Source organism: Prionailurus viverrinus, chromosome D4 (assembly GCF_022837055.1).
Source record: "Prionailurus viverrinus isolate Anna chromosome D4, UM_Priviv_1.0, whole genome shotgun sequence".
Classification (NCBI taxonomy): Eukaryota; Metazoa; Chordata; class Mammalia; order Carnivora; family Felidae; genus Prionailurus; species Prionailurus viverrinus.
In genome coordinates, this window is record NC_062573.1 from 26,866,101 (window position 1) to 26,883,926 (window position 17,826).

At 53.3% G+C, this 17,826-nt stretch overlaps 1 protein-coding gene across 1 annotated transcript in view; it reads left to right on the forward strand.

Annotated features, from left to right (window-relative positions):
• Positions 1-1,605: 1,605 nt before the first annotated feature.
• The window catches only part of GABBR2 (gamma-aminobutyric acid type B receptor subunit 2), a 351,797-nt gene continuing 335,576 nt past the window's right edge, over positions 1,606-17,826 (forward strand). The window contains exon 1 of the mRNA XM_047831454.1: positions 1,606-1,926. Coding sequence (XP_047687410.1) covers positions 1,606-1,926 — 321 coding nt within the window. The remainder of the gene's footprint in view (positions 1,927-17,826) is intronic.

Consider the following 17,826-nt stretch of genomic DNA (forward strand, 5'->3'; position numbering starts at 1 on the left):
AAAAGTCAGGGCAGCGCCCCTCCCATAGGGGAAGTTGTTCCCTATCCTGGCTCCCACTGCACTATGCACAGAGCTCCTGCTCTGGGGTCCGGTCCTACCTTGGTAGCTCTGTGTACTTGGACAAGCTGGAACCTCTCTGAGCCTCGGTGTATTCACCTGTAAAGTGAGGATGATATAAATACAGTACTTAGTTCATTGAGCTGTTGTGAGGATTACATTATAAGGCATGTAGGAAATGTTCAGTGAAGGTTAAACTGCCAACCTTGTTACAAGGTCGTCGATATGGTCCACAATGGCTGGTTCGAGCACAAGGATGTTTTCTCATTTGATGTCCTACTGTCTCCCCTCATTAATCACCCCTTGGGATTTTATATTTTAATGACCTACGATTCCTATTCTTCAAGCATGGAGGGGCTAGGTCAGATCACAGGACTTCTTTGCGTAAGGTTAGCCAGGGCAACCCAGCCCAGAGGGCCAAGTCGAGGGGAGCACGGATCTGCTCTGGGCGGTGATCCCACCCGGAGGGATGTTGCTGGGCGGAGCCCTTTGGGAGTGGGGACGCGGGGAGGTCAAATGCCTGGAGGGGGCGGTAGCACCCGCAAGGTGTGGACCCTAGTCTCTTCTGAGGTTGGCAGGGGACGGCTTCTCAGTCTGGTGGGGAAAGTGGGGGACTCTCAGTCAAGGCCATAAGCGCCGGATACCTTAGCACCAAGGGATGTTGGAGCGCCGGTGGCATCTTTGGCCGCCCCTTCGGGCTCGGTTAGGGCCTCCCCAGACACCCGCGCGGAACAGAAGAGCATAAGGCTTCAGGTGCCTCTAGGACGCCTCCGTGGCGCGCAGTCAGCCCAGACCTTCCCAGTCAGACCTCCGAGCAGCGGTCTCAAACCACCGTGCAGGAAGCGCTCAGCGGAGCGGCGGCGGCCACTGCGCGTACCAGCACGCAGTCCACGTCCCCCCAACCCCCGTGGCCCGGGCGCCCGGGTCCCCCGCGGTGCGCGGACACCGGCCGCCCGCGCGGCGGAGGGCCGGGGGCGCGTGTGTGCGTGTGCAGGAAAGGCGGCCCTCCCCGCGGCCGCCCCTGCGCCGGCGCCTCCCCCTCCCCCGGCGCGCACGGCCCGTCCCCGTCCCCGGAGGCGGCCCGAGCCGCCGCGGAGCAGCTTCGCCTTCGCCTCCCGCGTTTCCTGCCTCCCGCCCTCCCCCGGCCAGGCTCCAGGGGCTGCCGCGGAGCGGCTCCCGGCGGGAGAGCGGCTCAGAGCGCGCACGGGGGCGGGCGGAGGCGGCCTGGTTCGCTGTGGCCGCGCCGGAGAGAGGCGCGCGCGAAGACGCCGGCCCCCCTCTCCGCGTTTGCTCTCTCGCTCCCCGCCTCCCGCACTCCGCTCGCTCCCACCCCTTCCCGGCGTGATTGATCCGTCACGGGCGCCGCCGCTGCCGCCGCCGCCGCGGCCGTTCTGAGCCGAGCAGGAACCGGAGCCCAAGCCGGAGCCGGGGCCGGGGCCGGGACCGGCGCCATTGCGCGGGCGCCGCGGGAAGAGCTTGGCGCGGGGCGGCGGGCCGGGCCAGGCCATGCGGGCCGAGTGAGCCGGCGCCCGCAGCCCGCGGCGCGGCATGGCTTCCCCGCGGAGCTCCGGGCAGCCCGGGCCGCCGCCGCCGCCGCCGCCGCCGCCCGCGCGCCTGCTGCTGCTCCTGCTGCTGCCGCTGCTGCTGCCGCTGGCGCCCGGGGCCTGGGGCTGGGCGCGGGGTGCCCCCCGGCCGCCGCCCAGCAGCCCGCCGCTCTCCATCATGGGCCTCATGCCGCTCACCAAGGAGGTGGCCAAGGGCAGCATCGGGCGCGGCGTGCTTCCCGCCGTGGAACTGGCCATAGAGCAGATCCGCAACGAGTCGCTCCTGCGCCCCTACTTCCTCGACCTGCGGCTCTACGACACCGAGGTGAGTGTCCGGCAGCCCGCGCCGTCGGGGATGTAGGGGGCGGTGGGTGAGGGAGTGCGGAACCGAAGGAAGCTTTGGCCCTTGGGCAGAGCCCCGATTGAGCCACCCGTGCCTGCCGAGGGCACCGCGGGCTGGTGCTCAGTGCTCACCCCGGAGTCCTTCTGGGCTTGGCTGGCACAGCTGGTACTAAGATTTGCTGAGCCTCTCTCTCCTCTGGGATTTTGTCTATGTGTGTGTTGGTGTGGGGGAGGTGGGTAGAAGACTGGGGTTTCCTTTGACCAGAGAAGGAGTGTCGAACGTGGGGACTGGACCCTCTAAAAGGCCTGCAGGGGTTGCCTGTCTAGGTCCCGTTGGTGGGGATGTGGACTGCCGGGTGGGAGGAAGAGGCGCATTGACCGCAAACTGGGCCACCCGGGGCCAGAGAGGCCGAGTCCTGCTCGCGGGCCCCCAGGAGAGCCCGGCCGCGCTTTGAGGTCTGGAGGGCCCCGGGACCCGAAGGGCCAGCGCGCGCAGGAGGGCTGGGCGCGTGGTGCGCGCTGGCGGCTCGGAGCCCGCACCGCGCGGGCAGGTGTGGGGCCGCTGGTTCTGGAAGGCTGCTGCCTGAATGTGCCCGGCGCTGCCTGCAGCCTGAGCGGCTTAATGGGGAGACTCCCCCTCGGTTTAGTTGCTCAGAGAGTGCCCTGAGCAGGTCTCGCTGCGGACGAGCGGGGGTGTCCGGCGGCGCCGCTGCTGTTGGCTCTGCGACTGCAGGCGCAGTTTCTCCCGGCGCAGACTTGAAGCACGGACTTGGAGCGCGGCAGCGGGCTGGCCCTCCCGGCCTCCTCCGAGGGGAGCCGCAGAGCCCAGAGCTTCGCATCCCAAGCCCCCTCCTCACGCCCGCAGCTCGGGTTCTGGCTGAAGCCCAGCGCGGACCTTCACCGTCTGCAAGGCTGCCGGCGTGCGCCGAGGGGTCCTGGAGGAGCGATCGCCCGCCTCGCGAGGTCGGGTTTGCGAGTTTTTCCGGACTGAGGGAGCCCCTACGCTCCCGCCACCGTGAGACGCGGCCTGAAGGGGGCAGTGATTTCCTGTGCAGTGCGCTCTGTTGGCGCCTTCAACACCGCGCCGAGAAAGCCTGGCCGGGAGCTGAGCTTGACCCTGGCTTCCCGGAGCTCCCCGGGAGCTTCTGCTCCAGCCCAGGTGCAGAACCTTTAGAGAGGAGGTTCACGCTGCCGCGCTGACCATGCAGTCTAGGCTCCGCTGCTTTCCTGTCTGACCCCCCCCCCTTTTTTTTTGGTCCCCTGAGAAAGAGCAGAAATCTGGATTGCATCTTATTCCCCGCCTCCCCCCACCTTCACTGATGAACCAGCCTGCTCTGCGCTGTAAATAAAAGGTGAAGGAACGGGTGGCAGTTGGTGGCGGTGCGCACAGGCTGCTGCAAGCGGAGAGGCTCCCTCTGCCCCGGGAGGATGCAAGCTGGGTGGCTGAGCAGAGCTAACCCGGTGTGGAATTATTTCTGAATGACATTCCCATCGCCCTCATCTTTGCCCTAACATTTCAAGTTCTCTGGGGTACCTGTCTGGCACACATAAATGGACACGGCCATGCAATTGTATCGAGGCATGTCCTCTCCCCACTGTTTCTGTTGCTTCCAAATATATTCTTTCAGAAGGGACAGGAGAGAGCCGGCTCTTTGGAGACAGAGACATTTGTAGATAGGGCAGCCCCACTTGCATCATTACTAAATATTGTCAGCTGCATGATGTTTTCATCATCAATTTATTCCCTTCAGAAAGCTTCCCTGAAAGAGATTTCACATTAGCTTGTTTGTGGCAGCAAAGGGATGGGTGCTTGGTTTCAGGGTGCGGGTTGAAGCTTTTACATTTATTTTTCAAGTGCGTCTTGATGACTTTGTGAGCGAGAGGGCCCAAAGTCGAGAGAATGAGGCTTCTTAGTTGGTGGGAAGATGCAGGAGGCCACGGGAAGGGGGCACGGCGTAATCTCAGAGCAAGGGCTTTGGGGTGGGTCAGAGCTGGGTTCCAGTCAGACACCAGTTGTCTTCCCGCTGGGTGACCTTGAGTGGGGTATGTAATTTGTCTAAGCCTAGATTCTCACATCTGGGAAAGTGGGGTTGTTACGCGCACTCTGTAGGGTGGTGATGTGATGCTTAAGGGGAGGGGGATATCAGGCCCGCGTGGAAAATGCCTTGAGCTGGCAGGCCCGGCAGCCAGGGCTCTGTCTGGCATGCTGTAGGCACCAAGGAAATGTTTCTTGCCTCCGTTCCTTCGTTTTCCCCTGGCCTGGATCCATAATAAGACGTTGCTGCTTTAGGTGTGATCAAATGGCCACAACTAAATATCAACACCGTTCGTTTTGTTTTTCTCACTTTGGAAGTCTCATGTAGGGTCAGTGAAGTGATCACCAGAAAGAAAAAGAATTCTGGCTTACAAGCAAACATGTATGTCATCTCCTGCCCTGAGGGGTCATGTTTGCCAGAATGCCCAGGTGATATAATACTTAATTTTTTTCAAGTGGCCCGTCTTCAGAGTGCAGGTACTTTCTTGCTGAGCTGAAGTAAAAGGGATTATCAGCGTGGGTAATTGCAGCAAAATCCACAGTGATCTGAAGGGTGTTTGGGCCTACGTTACAGTGTCTTGGGCCTGTTTTCTTCGGATGGGCCATCTTTGCGGATTGTGTATACTCCCTAATCACTTCCTGGCTGTGTCACTTGTCTGTAGACTTGGACACAAGATGGATGTGGTGAATGGATTTTGGCTGGCTTTGCTGACATCGGCTGTCGTCAATGGCCAGAGACTGTGGGCAGCCAGGATGGACCTTTGTCCACACAGCCTTCAAAGAGATGGAGATTTACCAAGTAATGGGTTAATCTGATCACTGGGAGAGCCTGTCTCAATAAAGGAGCCTCCTGCACGGATCTCTGTCGATTGACTCTCTTACTGTAAATAGAATAGCAGAGAATATTCAAAGCCCCACTTAGTGGCCTTGTGTTTGTAAAAATGAAACATTCCAAGGGAGCATCTGTGAGTTAGGACCTCTTTTCTCTGCTGCAGATAAAGTCATTTTGGCAAATACTCTTTTATGTATTCCAAAGTAGAGTTGAGTATATACAAACACAAGCGGGATAACTGAATATGCAAATAAAAGGAAGCAGCAGATACCATTGGGAAGCATGGAAATTACTATACCAAGAACCTGGGTTACTGTAATTTTGAGTATTAAGCTTTAGCTCTGAGCTTCCTGGCAGTCAAGGTAAAAAGGTAAAAATGGTGGATTACATTACTTACATGTTTCATTAAAAGATTCTGAAGGACAGCATCTTTTTAAAAAAGTTTTGCAGGAGATTCAGAGTCTCCTTCACATGGCTGTTTCTCATTCTTTGGGAGCTATGTTAATTAAATAATAACCAAGGAATGTGTTAAGAAATAATGTTGGCTTTTCTGATTTCATTGAAGTAATGTGCATCTTAGAAAAATTGAAAATTAGAGAGGAGCATGAAGAAAAATAGTATTTGCTCATAATCCACCTATACAAAGATAATTATGCCTAATAATTAGCATTATTCTCTTCTAGTCACCAGTTTTCACTATTTTATGTACTTGAAATCTTGCTTTGTGTGCACTTTTATATTTTGTTTCATTAAGTTAACATTATATTATGGGTACTTCCCAATGTTCTCAGTTACAGTTTGGTGGCTGTATACTGGTCTGTCCTGTGGGTACACCATAAATATTAAGTCATTCCCCTATTGTTCAATTTATATGTTTTCCCCCTTGTTACTATTTTAAATAATTCTATAATAAACTTAGGAAACCTTCAGGGAGCCAAAGGAGTACATTCTAGGTGTGCACCTCTCAGGAAGTCTACCCTGATGCAGGGATCCAGCTTCGAAAACCCAGAGAAAATCTAGTGATAGGTGAGCATGACCTTTTCTTGAGCCGCTTTGCCAAATCCGTTGTCTCATTCCCTGTGCTTTAGAAAGGGCCCAAACAACTGTTGGATGGAGGCTGAGCTTTTCAAGGATGTCTGAGTACAAGTCTGCAGGCATTAGGGGAGCGCCTGCTGTGGTTGCTGGTGCCTCAGAAGGGGGCCAAGCCCAGCCCTGGGTTTGAGAGAGGAGCTGGTGCACAGGGAAGAACAGGGCAAGCACATATTTGTCATTTCCAAGGTAAGATAGAAGGCGATCATGGTAATGACGGCACAGTTCTACGACTATTCAAAAACCACAGAATCATACGCTTGAAAACAATAAATGTTGTGATATATGAATGATATTTCAATGCAGCTGTTTTTAGAAATAAAAGGATATAAAATTAACCCTTTTAGGATCAGACTGTCTCTTCTTTGTGGTTATAGCCCCACTACCAAGTATGGTACCTGGCCCTTAGGAGGGGAATTGTTTAGGATTCATTGCAAGTGAGAGAAACCCCCTGTTAACTGGTTCACACGACTGAAAAATCCTGGAGTGGGCTGTATTCATATTCAGGCATGGCTGAATCCAGGGACTGACATTATACACACACACACACACACACACACACACACACACACACACACATATTTAGAATTTATTGTCAAATTGGTTTTCATACAACACCCAGTGCTCATCCCAACAGGTGTCCTCCTGAATGCCCATCACCCACTTTCCCCTCTCCCCCCCACCATCAACCCTCAGTTTGTTCTCAGTATTTAAGAGTCTCTTATGGTTTGCCTCCTTCCCTCTCTGTAACTTTTTTCCCCCCTTCCCCTCCCCTCTGGTCTTCTGAAGTTATATTTTTAAAAAAATGTCTCTCTCTGTCTCTTGGCTCTGATTTCCTCTGTGTTTGGTTTCACTCTCAGGCAGGCTCTACCTATGTGGTGGCACAGGTGGCCCCTACCAGCTGCACATTTACACACTCCCAGTTTCGAAACTCCAGTAGTGTTTCTTTCCCAAATGTTTCAGCAAAAGTCCCAAACTCAGCTCTCATTGGCTTGAATTGGGTCATGTGTCCATCCCTGCGCCAATCACATGACACTGATGGGTCTGGGACATCAGCTAGCCTTTCATGGAGGGAGAGGGCAGCGAGGTCAGCCCTGCCCAACCACATGGGTGGGGAGTGGAGAAGAGATGATTCCTTGAAGGACATCAGAGGCTGTTAAAGGTGTGGATGCTGGCGGGGGCGGGGGCAGGGGGTCTGATCACACATATCCATAAAGGCAGGCATGTGGCAAACACTACATTCAAGAAAGAAACCAGAGATGCTAAGGGCATTAAGAGAAAGGGAAGATCATATCTAAGTCAAGAGAGGCTTCCTGGAGGAGGAGAAGTCGAGGTGGGGCTGGAAGGGCAAATATAATGTTGACACAGAGAAGCAGGGACTCAGAGAAATGGAGGTTCGATCCCAGGAAGGATCCTCAAGATCAAAGGATAGAAGTGACAAAGTGTGAGGTGTGTTTGGGGATCACTGACTTGTTGTTTTCCCCTGAGCGGCGGGCTTGTGGAGGGATAGGTGGCCTAGTGGTGGGTGTGGGAGGCCTTGAATAACATGTCAAGAAGGCTGGACTTTATTCTGGAACTGTGATGTACCATGTGTGGGTGGTGGTTTCGAACATGGATGTGACATGATCAGGGCCAGAGGGAATGCAGCGCTGAGATGGTAGACAGATGAGCCTGGAGACAGAGAGGCCAAGAAGCTACTCCAGCAGTTGAAGGGAAGAGATGCTGAGGCTTGAGCGGAGGTGGAGAGGCAGGGTGAGAGCTCTTGGAGGGGAATGGGCAGCACTGAGACCCGACGGGGCTGGAGGGGCAACAGAGAGGGATCCATGGGGGGATCGAGTGGGTGGGTCTGGTGGGCAAGAGTCACTGATTCCAGGCACTGCATTGTAGAGGAGCAAGGAGAGAGCGTCCCTGTAGGGGTGAGGCTGAGCACAGAGTGCCCAATTCCCTCTCCAGACCCCTCAGCAACCTGAGCTCCTGACACCTGTTGGATGTGCTCCTCAATGTATCAGGAGACCTGGGTTTGTGTCCCTGTTGGGTACCACTTATCTGCTTGGTGACCTGGGGCAAGCCACTTTGCCTCCGTTTCTTCATCTATAAAATGGGGCTAACAGATGAGACCACCCTGGAAAAGTAATCAAATCAATGCTTGGTACACCGTGAGTGCCCAGTAAATATTCGCTGCTATATTGTCATTGTTGTCACTGTCATTCCTGTACCATATGGGGACAACTATGCTGACCTCACGGGGCTGTAATAAGGAATACATATCACGGATATGGAACCTCATGACATGATATAAATTTAAAGCAGTGTTATCTGTAATCTTGTTTTCCAATGCCGTGTGGCTGAGGGGGTGTTAGAGAAAGAGGATGCGAGCACCTCCACGGCTGCCGCAGACACTCCCGGCCTCTGCCTCAGTGCCCTAGTGTGACACACTCTCATTGGTAGAACTTTCTGCCAGGCCCTGTTCTAGGCTCTGGGACACAGCGGCAGATGTGACACAAACCCTGCCCTCGAGGAGCTCACGGTCTAAACAGGTGGTCAGGGAGACAGAAAGCATCGCACATGGTGTGAGCCAACCACGGTAGGGGTCAGCGGAGGACTCTGGGGAAGGCGTCCCCCTTTCGGAGGCACCTGTTTGGTCGTTCCCCGTGTCCGGTTGTGAATGTAAGTGGCTTCTCATTGCTTACTTTTTTGGTTATTTATTTTGATTTTAGGCAGGTGAGAAAATTAAATGGCATGGTTCACCCAAAGAGCATCTGTATTCATCTGCTCCTTAATTTTGTTCTCATTCTGCAGGCTTATGTAACGATGTGCCGTGAGGCTGGTGAGATGCTTTTCTCTCTTGTCCCTTTCTAGGAACAAGCAGGTGCGTCAGGCTGAAGCCATGGGAGTGGGAGCCCCAGATGGGGTTGGCGGTCTGGGCTCTGGTGCTAGGTTAGTTGTTAAGACCACGGGGAAGTTCCTGCTTCTCTCTGCAAATTGTAGCAGGCTTGAGGATCTCTGCCCCATTGTGAGCACTGTGAAAGCAGGCGCTGAGTGTGTCTGGCTCCCTTGTGGTCCCTCCAGGCACAATCTCAGAGCCAGGCATAGAGCAGGAGCTCAATAAGTATTTATTGAACAAACCAATAGATCTAAAAGCCTGGAACCCAGCTCTTTGGCCGTAAGAGGATTAATGGGCATAGTTTTAACAAATTGAGGAGGTGCTCTGAATGCCAAGCCATGTGGGGTGAGCTTCCTGCTTGCTTTTTATTTATTTGTTCATTTGGGTTCTTGATATCTGGTACTTTCAGGGTCCCCGTAGTTGTGGAATGCAAAGGGGAAAGGTTATTTGTTAGATGTTCCAATAGAATACATGCAAAGCTGACGTCATCCTCCTGTCCCCTGACAAGCATACATAGCATCTTCCAAGATACACCAGAACCGAGGACACAAATACTTGCCAGCATCTGAGAACTATTATGGTTTCAGATCGGTTTATCGGAGCAGTCCTCTAAACCGGCAGTTGGTGGGTGTAGGAATCAGGTTGCCGTAGCCCATTCCCATGTCCAGGGAGCATGAGAGCCAACAGAGGCTGGACTGGGCTCTGGTCCTAGTAGAAATTGCAGGAATGGAGCCAAGCCATCAGCCGGGGCGAGCCAGGTGCCCTAGCAGCAGGTCTGGGTATAGTGAATGAAGAGGTGTCCTGGGATCCTCTCAATCGCAAGACTTATTCCAGGCTCCCTGCTCCTGGACAAGACTGACTTTCTTTTTTAGAGGTGACCATCTTCCTGATCTGGTTTTGGTCTGGACCCCAAATCAGATAACCAAGTTCATTAGTGTTAGAATCATGTGCAAAACAAGAGTAAATCCGTTATGAGATGAGCTCGGGGGCCTGAGAATTCTTGAGTAAAGGGCATGAACGTGGTGACACCTTTTGGGGGCTGATTGGGGAATTCTTTTGCCAGTTTTCTACTTTTCCAGTCTTTTTGAATAGTGTCCAACGGTGGAAGGATGAAGTGTCATTGTCATCTAGAAAATTGGTGGTGGATCCAGAGTACTGAGTAAATGGATTCATCTGTCTTCATCAGTGCCCACGTTGCGCAGCTGCTGGCTAAAGCAGACCCCTCTCCTGCCACTTGGCAAGGACATCATCAGTCACCATTCAGATAAAATCTAGCCAAAGAAAGATTCTGTGGAGTGATGCATTATTGCTGCTCTCATGGCGCAGGGTCAGGAGGGGGCAGAGAGAAAATGATATTTTCACACTCTGCTTATGATCCACTTGACTTTGTTCAGAGGGAACTGATTTTGAAAGCAACAGCCATCCTGATAATAATCACTATATTATCCAAATCACTTTGTTTCTAGGACTACCCATTCACTGAAGCTTTTCTGAGAATGCCCAGAAATGTTTCAGGAAGTTAACTGGCGGACAGGGACCCGGAAGCCCACTCCAGGGCATACGGTCAGAGCATCATGCTACGGTCCTGGGCTGGCTCAGCAGGCCTTCGACTTTGACAGGAGAGGTGGCTCGCCTGTCACTCTACTCGGTGTCCTCTGGGGGCCCGGCTGACGCCTCTGAGCTCCTTGCTGGACTCTGTGAGTCCCAGAAACATTGGCAAGCCCTTGCAGAGCTGCTAATCTTGTTACAGAAACAGGAAAAGGAAATGGAGACGTTTCTTTGCAAGTGTGTATGTAGGTGCAGAGGGACTACCACAGCAGCCATAACTCACCTTTACCCCGTGCTGAGCGTGTGTCGTCTCTGTGTCGGGTGCTTTGCATCACTGGCTGATGTAATCCTCTCAACAACGTGATGAGGTTGGTGCCATCCGCGCCTGCACTGCACAGGTGAGGCGTGGCGAGGTCACGTGACTTACGGAACCCGGCAGCCAACCAGGTGATGAGTTGGGATTTCAGTCCGGGCGATCTGACTGGGATGTCTCCTGCGTAAGCACCCGGGGAACGGCGTCTTCCTGTAGTTTTCTTACCTTCCTCCCATAAAGGCAAGTGGCACGTGTTGTCAGTAGCTGATGCTTTTTTATTTTATTTCCGCAAACTTCACCCAACCGCTCGTCTCTCCGTCTAACTCGGCCCCACCCTCTCCCATTTCCTTGTCCACCCACTCAGTCACACACACAGCCCGGCTGCACTCTCTCCTCACTTCTAGCACGTCTGTCTACACACCTGGCTCGCAGAGATCCACGCTCTGCTTCCCTTGCACCTGCGGAGCTTGCCACCTCCTGTAGTGTTTACTTGGGGTGTCAGTGTTTGTGTCTGTGTGTGTCTCTCCCGGATCACCTCGCAGGAGCAGTGCTGCTTCCGTTACGCTTGGAGCTCAGTGCCAGGCCTGGGGCTGGGTGCGGGGCATGCGCGGATGAACCCACAACAGCCGTGCCCTCAAAGGCAGGCAGCAAGGCCTCCTGGGATCATTACCTAGCAGCATGAGAAGGGCGATGGGTCAGGCCAGGGGCAGGTGCAGGGGCTGTCCCCGAGGAGCAGAGGACAATTAGGACTCTGATCAGGCGGCCTCCTTGCCTGATACCCTGCAGGAACTCAGGTTGTCCTGGGGGTAGGATCAAAACTTCCCCTGTGGCTTCAGAGGCCCTGCAGAGTCAGGCCCACCCACTCCCCAGCTTTGGTGCTGCACGCTGTCCCTTCTCACTCTGGGCCTAGACATGTGTCCCGTCAGTTTCTCAGGTGAGTGTGCCCTCCTCTACCCCGGCCCAGACAGGGCCTTTGCACAAGCCGTTGCACTGTCTGGAACACTTTTGCCACCTGTCTTCATCTATTAGATACCAGCTCAAGTAGGCTTTCTCTATCCTCCCTGATTGGGAAGAATCCCCTGCCCTGTTTTCTCTGAGAACCACAAACCTTTCCTTTCTAGTGCCTACCACGATGGCAATTTTACGTTTGTTGGACTGTTTGATCCCTGTCGGGCTTCCCTGTTCCTCCAGGGGACCATGAACTCTGTAAGTGCAGGGGCTGTTCTGTTTTGGCTCACTGTAGTGCCCAGTAGTTTCTGGCACCTAGTCAGTGCTCAGCAAGTATCTGTGCCACAAATGGGTGAGTGTGGAAGGATTCCTGGGGCCAATCTGCATCTTCAGATGTCTTTCTGTGTGTTTTCCAAGGCCTGTGCTGTGTCGGGGAGTCGGCTGGGCACTGTGGAAAGCCCGTAACGTTTGGAATCGGACGATGTGCGCACATGTGCTGGTGCTGCTCCCCCGAGCCTCGGACTGTCATCTGTGGAATGGGGATGCCATTGTCTCAGAGGGCTAATTTGAAGGTTGATGTAGAACATTCACATAAACCACTGAGCACACAGGGCACATGCAGTGGGCACCCACTCAATTTTACTCTCACTTCATTACAATGTATATGAACATGTGAAATGCTTTGTTGTCACATTCAATGGGGGACCGTGTGTTTGAGGCCAACAAAAAAGAGTGTGATCTGTGTGTGAGTTTCATTGAGTGGGTTTTCTATGTGGTTGTTTCCAACCCCATTCATTCCTAGGAGGATTTGACATACTGAGAGCTCGGTGGTGAATTTCCCTGGCCCTTGGGACCAGGCTGTTGTTTCTGGTGAAGTCCTCATAGTTCTGTGTTGTCACTGCTGGCTGCGAGCTGGGCCAGCCCATGAAGACAGGCATGTCATCTGTTGGGCACCTGCTATGTCCCAGTGCCCAGCACAGAGCCTGCAGGCACTCGGTGATATCTGTGAGTGGATGAAGGTGTCTGTGTCCGAGCACCTAGCATGGCCCCTGGCACATTGTAAGTGCTTAGCAAATGTTGCCTGCTTGAATGGTGCTAAATACAAAGTAAAATATAACAATTTTGGATAAAATCACAACTGAGCCTCTAAATGGTGCAGAGGGAGAAGACGTTATCAGGCATCTGTGAGGAACGGATTGCTTCAATTGAATAGTGGATTTGAAGGCAAGAGAGAAACGTCCTGGTGTTCCTGTGTGATGAGACACATTTCCCTTTAGGCTTAAGACAGCTCTTTTAGCTTAGAGGGCAGGGCGGTTCAGTGAGAAGGGCTCTGCAGTCCACATGGATGTCCTGTCTCTGATACTCGGTGGTGAAGGACCTTGAACTAGTCATTTAACTTTTTACACCTTAGTTTCTGTTATCTATAAAGTGATAATAATAATAATGCCTGCCCTGCTCCTCCATGGAGAGGTAATTGTGTGAGGGGGGGAGGGCAGAGAAAGGGAGGGAGAGAGGGGAAGAGAAATAGATTAAGTGAAAGGGTTTACAAAAGTTATAAAGAGTTACAGATGTAAGATATGCCTGAAACTAAGCACAAGGAGTAATTAATTCTGGGTTGTTCTCCCAGGGCCTTTGGCTGTTTCCAATAACATCTTTATAAAAGACACTGAGATGTTGTTCACACGGGTGATTCATTCAACTTCCTAATAAAGAAGGAAGGCATAGTATTTGATTATAACAGTGTGAAAGCAGATAGGCAGGGGGCTGAGGTTTTCTGACCCTAGCTGGTACTCTTACAGAAGCATCTAGAACAAGAGGTAGTTAACATGTCTTCCTCTCAACTGTCAGATGTCTTGGGTCATCAGAAATCGAGTCCTCCATCTTGGGCAGGTGTCACACGCAAGACCATCCGAAGCCAAACCGTGTAACGAGGGGTCCCAGTGTAGAAATTTGGGGGCACGGGATTGAAGGCTGTTTGCTTTAAGAAATAATTTGGGGTCCAGGCCAGCAGTGGGAGCCCAGCGCTCAAATCAGAGAGGGGGTTGCAGGTTTGGGGGTGGGGGCAAAGCCTGGCACACCAGCTTGAAATCTGAAATGCCAGACCTGGCCAATCCATGGTAGCACAGGAGTGCTGAGCTAATAGTATTTATTTTCTCCAGAAGAGCTTTGACTCTCCCCAGCAAACGTAAGGGTATTCAGTTCATACCTGAAGAGTGCTGGGCCAGGCAGTGTGGAGAGGAGCATGTGACTTGAGAAGTTCAGGGGTCCTGGTAGCCCCCAGCTGCCACATCTTACAGGTTCCTGTGGATGCTGGGTCTTCAGATCATCGATTGGCTTTGCTCTGGCTGCTCATGGTCCTCTGGAAGCCGTGGCCTCGACTGGCCCTAATTCTAGCCTTGTGGCTCCACGGTGGCGAAAACCGAGGGACACATTCTTGCTGAGGTCCTTCCATGCGCTGGCTTTGTGCCAGGTGCTTTCCCACGTGCACCGGAGGAGGCAAGGTGTCCTAGAAAGAGCTTGGTCTTTCAGCCAGAGAGGCCAGATCCAACCCTCAGCCCTGCTGGGTGACCTTGGGTGGTCACTTCTCCCAGCACCTCCCTTCTCTGTTGTGCAACATAGAGGTTTGATAGCAGACAACTGGTGTTATTTTGAGGACTAAATAAAAGTGTATGGTGCCCAGCGAGTGCTCCACAGATGCCACAGAGTGGAGGTACCCAGGGGGTATAGGACACATTTCTGTCCTGGTGTATGGTCAGGGCAGAAAGTCACACGACTGGCCTCTGAGAGTGGCTGTGGTTTCCGAGGGTGAGGACCTCTGTTGTGTTTAAGTTTGACTCATCTGGAAGGCCCCGTCACTGAACACTTGGAAGGCCGGGCGCTTGCAGCTGGGGGAGGAATCACTAGAAGGAGGTCCTGCTCTGGTCTGGCTCTGTACTCAGATGACATTCTAGAAGCCCCTTCCTTACTGTTAGGAAGCTGCTGGGTTCCTGGGGTCAGTAGCCCCATTGTCTGAAGAGCACAGGGCCTGTGGAAGGAAAAGGAAGGAGGCTCTGACTCCCTCTCTCTGGAACTTGACATTGGTAGAGCGTCTGAGGAGTGCCGGAGTGCTGAGCAGGGTCTGCTGCAAGAAAGGGCCAAAAAGAGCTCCCAGAGAGTGTTTGCTTGGAATGGGGGCGTGGGGTGGCCAGGGCAGTCTGGTCTGGAGGGGAGAGCTAATGCTGGAGTCTTTCCTCCCCCCGACTATGTAAGAGGCCCTGGTACAAATGCAGACTGCAGGTGCGGAGAACCATAGCCCTCAGTTTCCATCTCGGCTCTGGCACAGCCTCTGGCACTCCTCTGTCCTGGGGTTGACCCCCTCGGGGGGTGGGGTCCAGCCACAGTTTCAGCGGAGACCTCTGTGGTCTCCACAGCAGCAGGTGGAGCTGGAGGGGCCGAGGCCAGGAGTGGGCTGGGCCCGGGGGCACCTGGAGGGGTGCAGCACGAGCTACCCCAGGGTCCCAAGATCACCGGGCCGGGTGTTGCCAGGAAGATGCCTGTGCCTCTCGTCTTTGAACATTCAAAGAAATGTGACCTTATTTGCACCCCAGTCTGGTAAAGGGAGAAATGCAGTTGGTTTCTAATTTAATTCTTATAATAACCTTCCTTAGTAGATATCCTTTCAATAATTAAACATCAAGAATTACACATTTTGTACAGTGCTGGAGTTTACTATTTCCACCAAATGCATCACCTGGTAACAACATGGTAAGAGAAGAATTCTGTTAGCTCCACTTATTGGTGGGGAAACTGAGGCTCAGAGTGATGAGCCCACGTGAGGCAGTAAGCGAATGCTTACTAAGTCGAAATCTGCTAGACTCTAAGCCCAGTGCTCTTGGCATCACCCATAGCTGCAGTCTTGCCGGATGGAGGGGTCTGTGGTCCTGAATTCTTGACTGGGTTTACTGGGATCCAGCCAGAAGCTGGGGGAGTCATCCTCCGTGGCTGTTCCCAAAGGCCCTTCGATTAAGCCCCGGAGAGGGTAGAACAGTTCTAGATGGTGAGAGGTGTGTGTGGCAGCCCACAGGAGGAAGGCAGGCGCTCGGGGCAGCTGGAAGTCTGGACCAGTATCTGGACTGCATGCCACTGTCAGCTGGCCACATGGGAGAGGTGACCTCATGCTGGACATTGAGCTCCATTCAGGAACAAGCACAGAAGCCCCACCTCATGCCAGGCTTCAGGCATCCGAACATGGATGCATCGGACGTGACCCCTGCCCTTCGAGGGTTCGCGGGACAGTGCGGGCAACTGACGTGCAAGCAAGTGATGCTAGTGGAGGGCTTCCGGGCAATTGTGGGCTCTGGAGCAGGACCGCCTGGCCTCTTCTTACTGGCTGTGTTAATTTGGGGCAAGCCGCTTCATTTCCCATGCCCCAGCGTTCTTGTCTGTACAAAGGAGTGGCGGTAGTACCTGCTTCGTGAGATAGTTACAAAAACTGAATCAGGTACAGCTTGCCGAAGACTTCAGCCACTGGCCGATACATAGGAAGTGCCATAAAGTGTTTGTTAAATAAAATAGATAACGCGAGGCCAATTTATACATACTTTTAAGGGACATGCAAGTAAGGGCTATGGGCGCATGAAGAGGAGGAGATGAATTCTCACTGGTACAACCTGCAATCTGGGAGGGCTTCACAGAGAGGCCGACCTTGGAGCTGGCCTTGAAGGACATAGGTGGGAGAACCCTGGTGGGGTGCAGGGGAGGAGGTGGGACTTTGAAGGCATGATGTTGAGCCATTCAGATGTGGCAGGCACATAGGTGACTGACCGTGAGAGACACTGGGGAGAGGGAGCTGAGAAACCAGGGAATGCAAGCATCTTTGGGCCTGCAGTGTCTGAAAGCATATTTTAAAAAATCAATCAGTGCTCACCAAGGGCCTCCTGCGGGGTCCTGGCTTCTGGTACTTGCTGTCAGCAAAGAGGCTTCCTGTTGGCTAACGCTGAAGGACACGCTCCCAGGCCACGTGGGGGTGGACAAGGTCATCTCCCGGGGCATCAGCAAGACTAGGGTGTGGGGGAAAGAAGGTCGATCAGGCGGAGTTGGAGTTAAATCTTGGCCTTGTCACTTCCTGCGGTGTGGCCTTGGGCAGGCCCCTAACTCACTGAGGCTGTTTTTCCACCTGCACAGCTGGGATGTGGGTACTCACCCTGTGGGTGGCTAGAAAGCAAGGACGAGACAGGAAGTATCCCCAAAAGCCCCAGCTGGGGCTGCACCCACCACAGATGCCTGAGAACACTGAATGGGAACAGGACCCAGCCTTGTTTGACACCACTTAGATTCAGAAGTCTGCCATGAGACCATTCTAATTTTAACAATCGAAAAATGACTCAGGGCCTGAAGAGGACCCAGGAGTGATTTCAAAGCTTACTCCAAGTTGGTTCTGTAGGTGGGCCTAATAGATGCAGTCAGCTTTACGTTCCTCTTAATGGCTTTCTTGATGAAGGGAAGCAGAGAGCAGCAGTGATCCGTGCTGGAATGACTGTCGTGGAAACTCAGCAGCCGGAAGCCAGGTTGGCAGGCCTGGCCGTGCGGTCTGAGGGCAGAAGACTGGCGCTGATGTCCCCCGGCCTGTCTGTCAGGCTGACGGGAGGCCAGTGTGGCTGCACAGATTTCCCCTTTGGACATGGGTTGTGCTCCACACTGTGCTGGCCCTGGGGTCCTGTCCCTGTTTGACTGTGTCAGGATATCCGGCAAGGATTAGGTGCCCTCTCCTTCCCCCAACAGGCCTGGCTCTGGGTTTGGAGTTGGAAAGGCTCCTGGGGGGGCTTTCCTTTTGAAACCTGCCAGGTCCCGGCCCCTTTCCAGCCTGCCACAGATCACTTCTCCTGGGACCAGTGGAGGGCCATTCTTAAAACCCATTTGGATGGAAGAGATTCTGAGCAGAGCAATACGGTGGTTTTTGCACATCCACTGATAAAGAAGTTGATGTATGAAGACTTAATTGGATTTTTACCAAAATGACTCCATTCTGGCTGCTTGGAGAAAGGGAGTTGTAATGGCTTAGGGCTGAACTGCAAGGAAGGGAAGGGATGTGTTCAGAATTCAGGATGTTGGAAGGCTGGACCCTGGGGTCTTTCTATGGAAGCTGGGGTCTCTGAGCCTCGGTTTCTTTACCTGTGAAACGGGGAGGGCACCTTCTCTGGCTTCCCTCCCAGGGTGATTTTATGCTTAAATCAGATAATGGCACTGGAAAGCCCT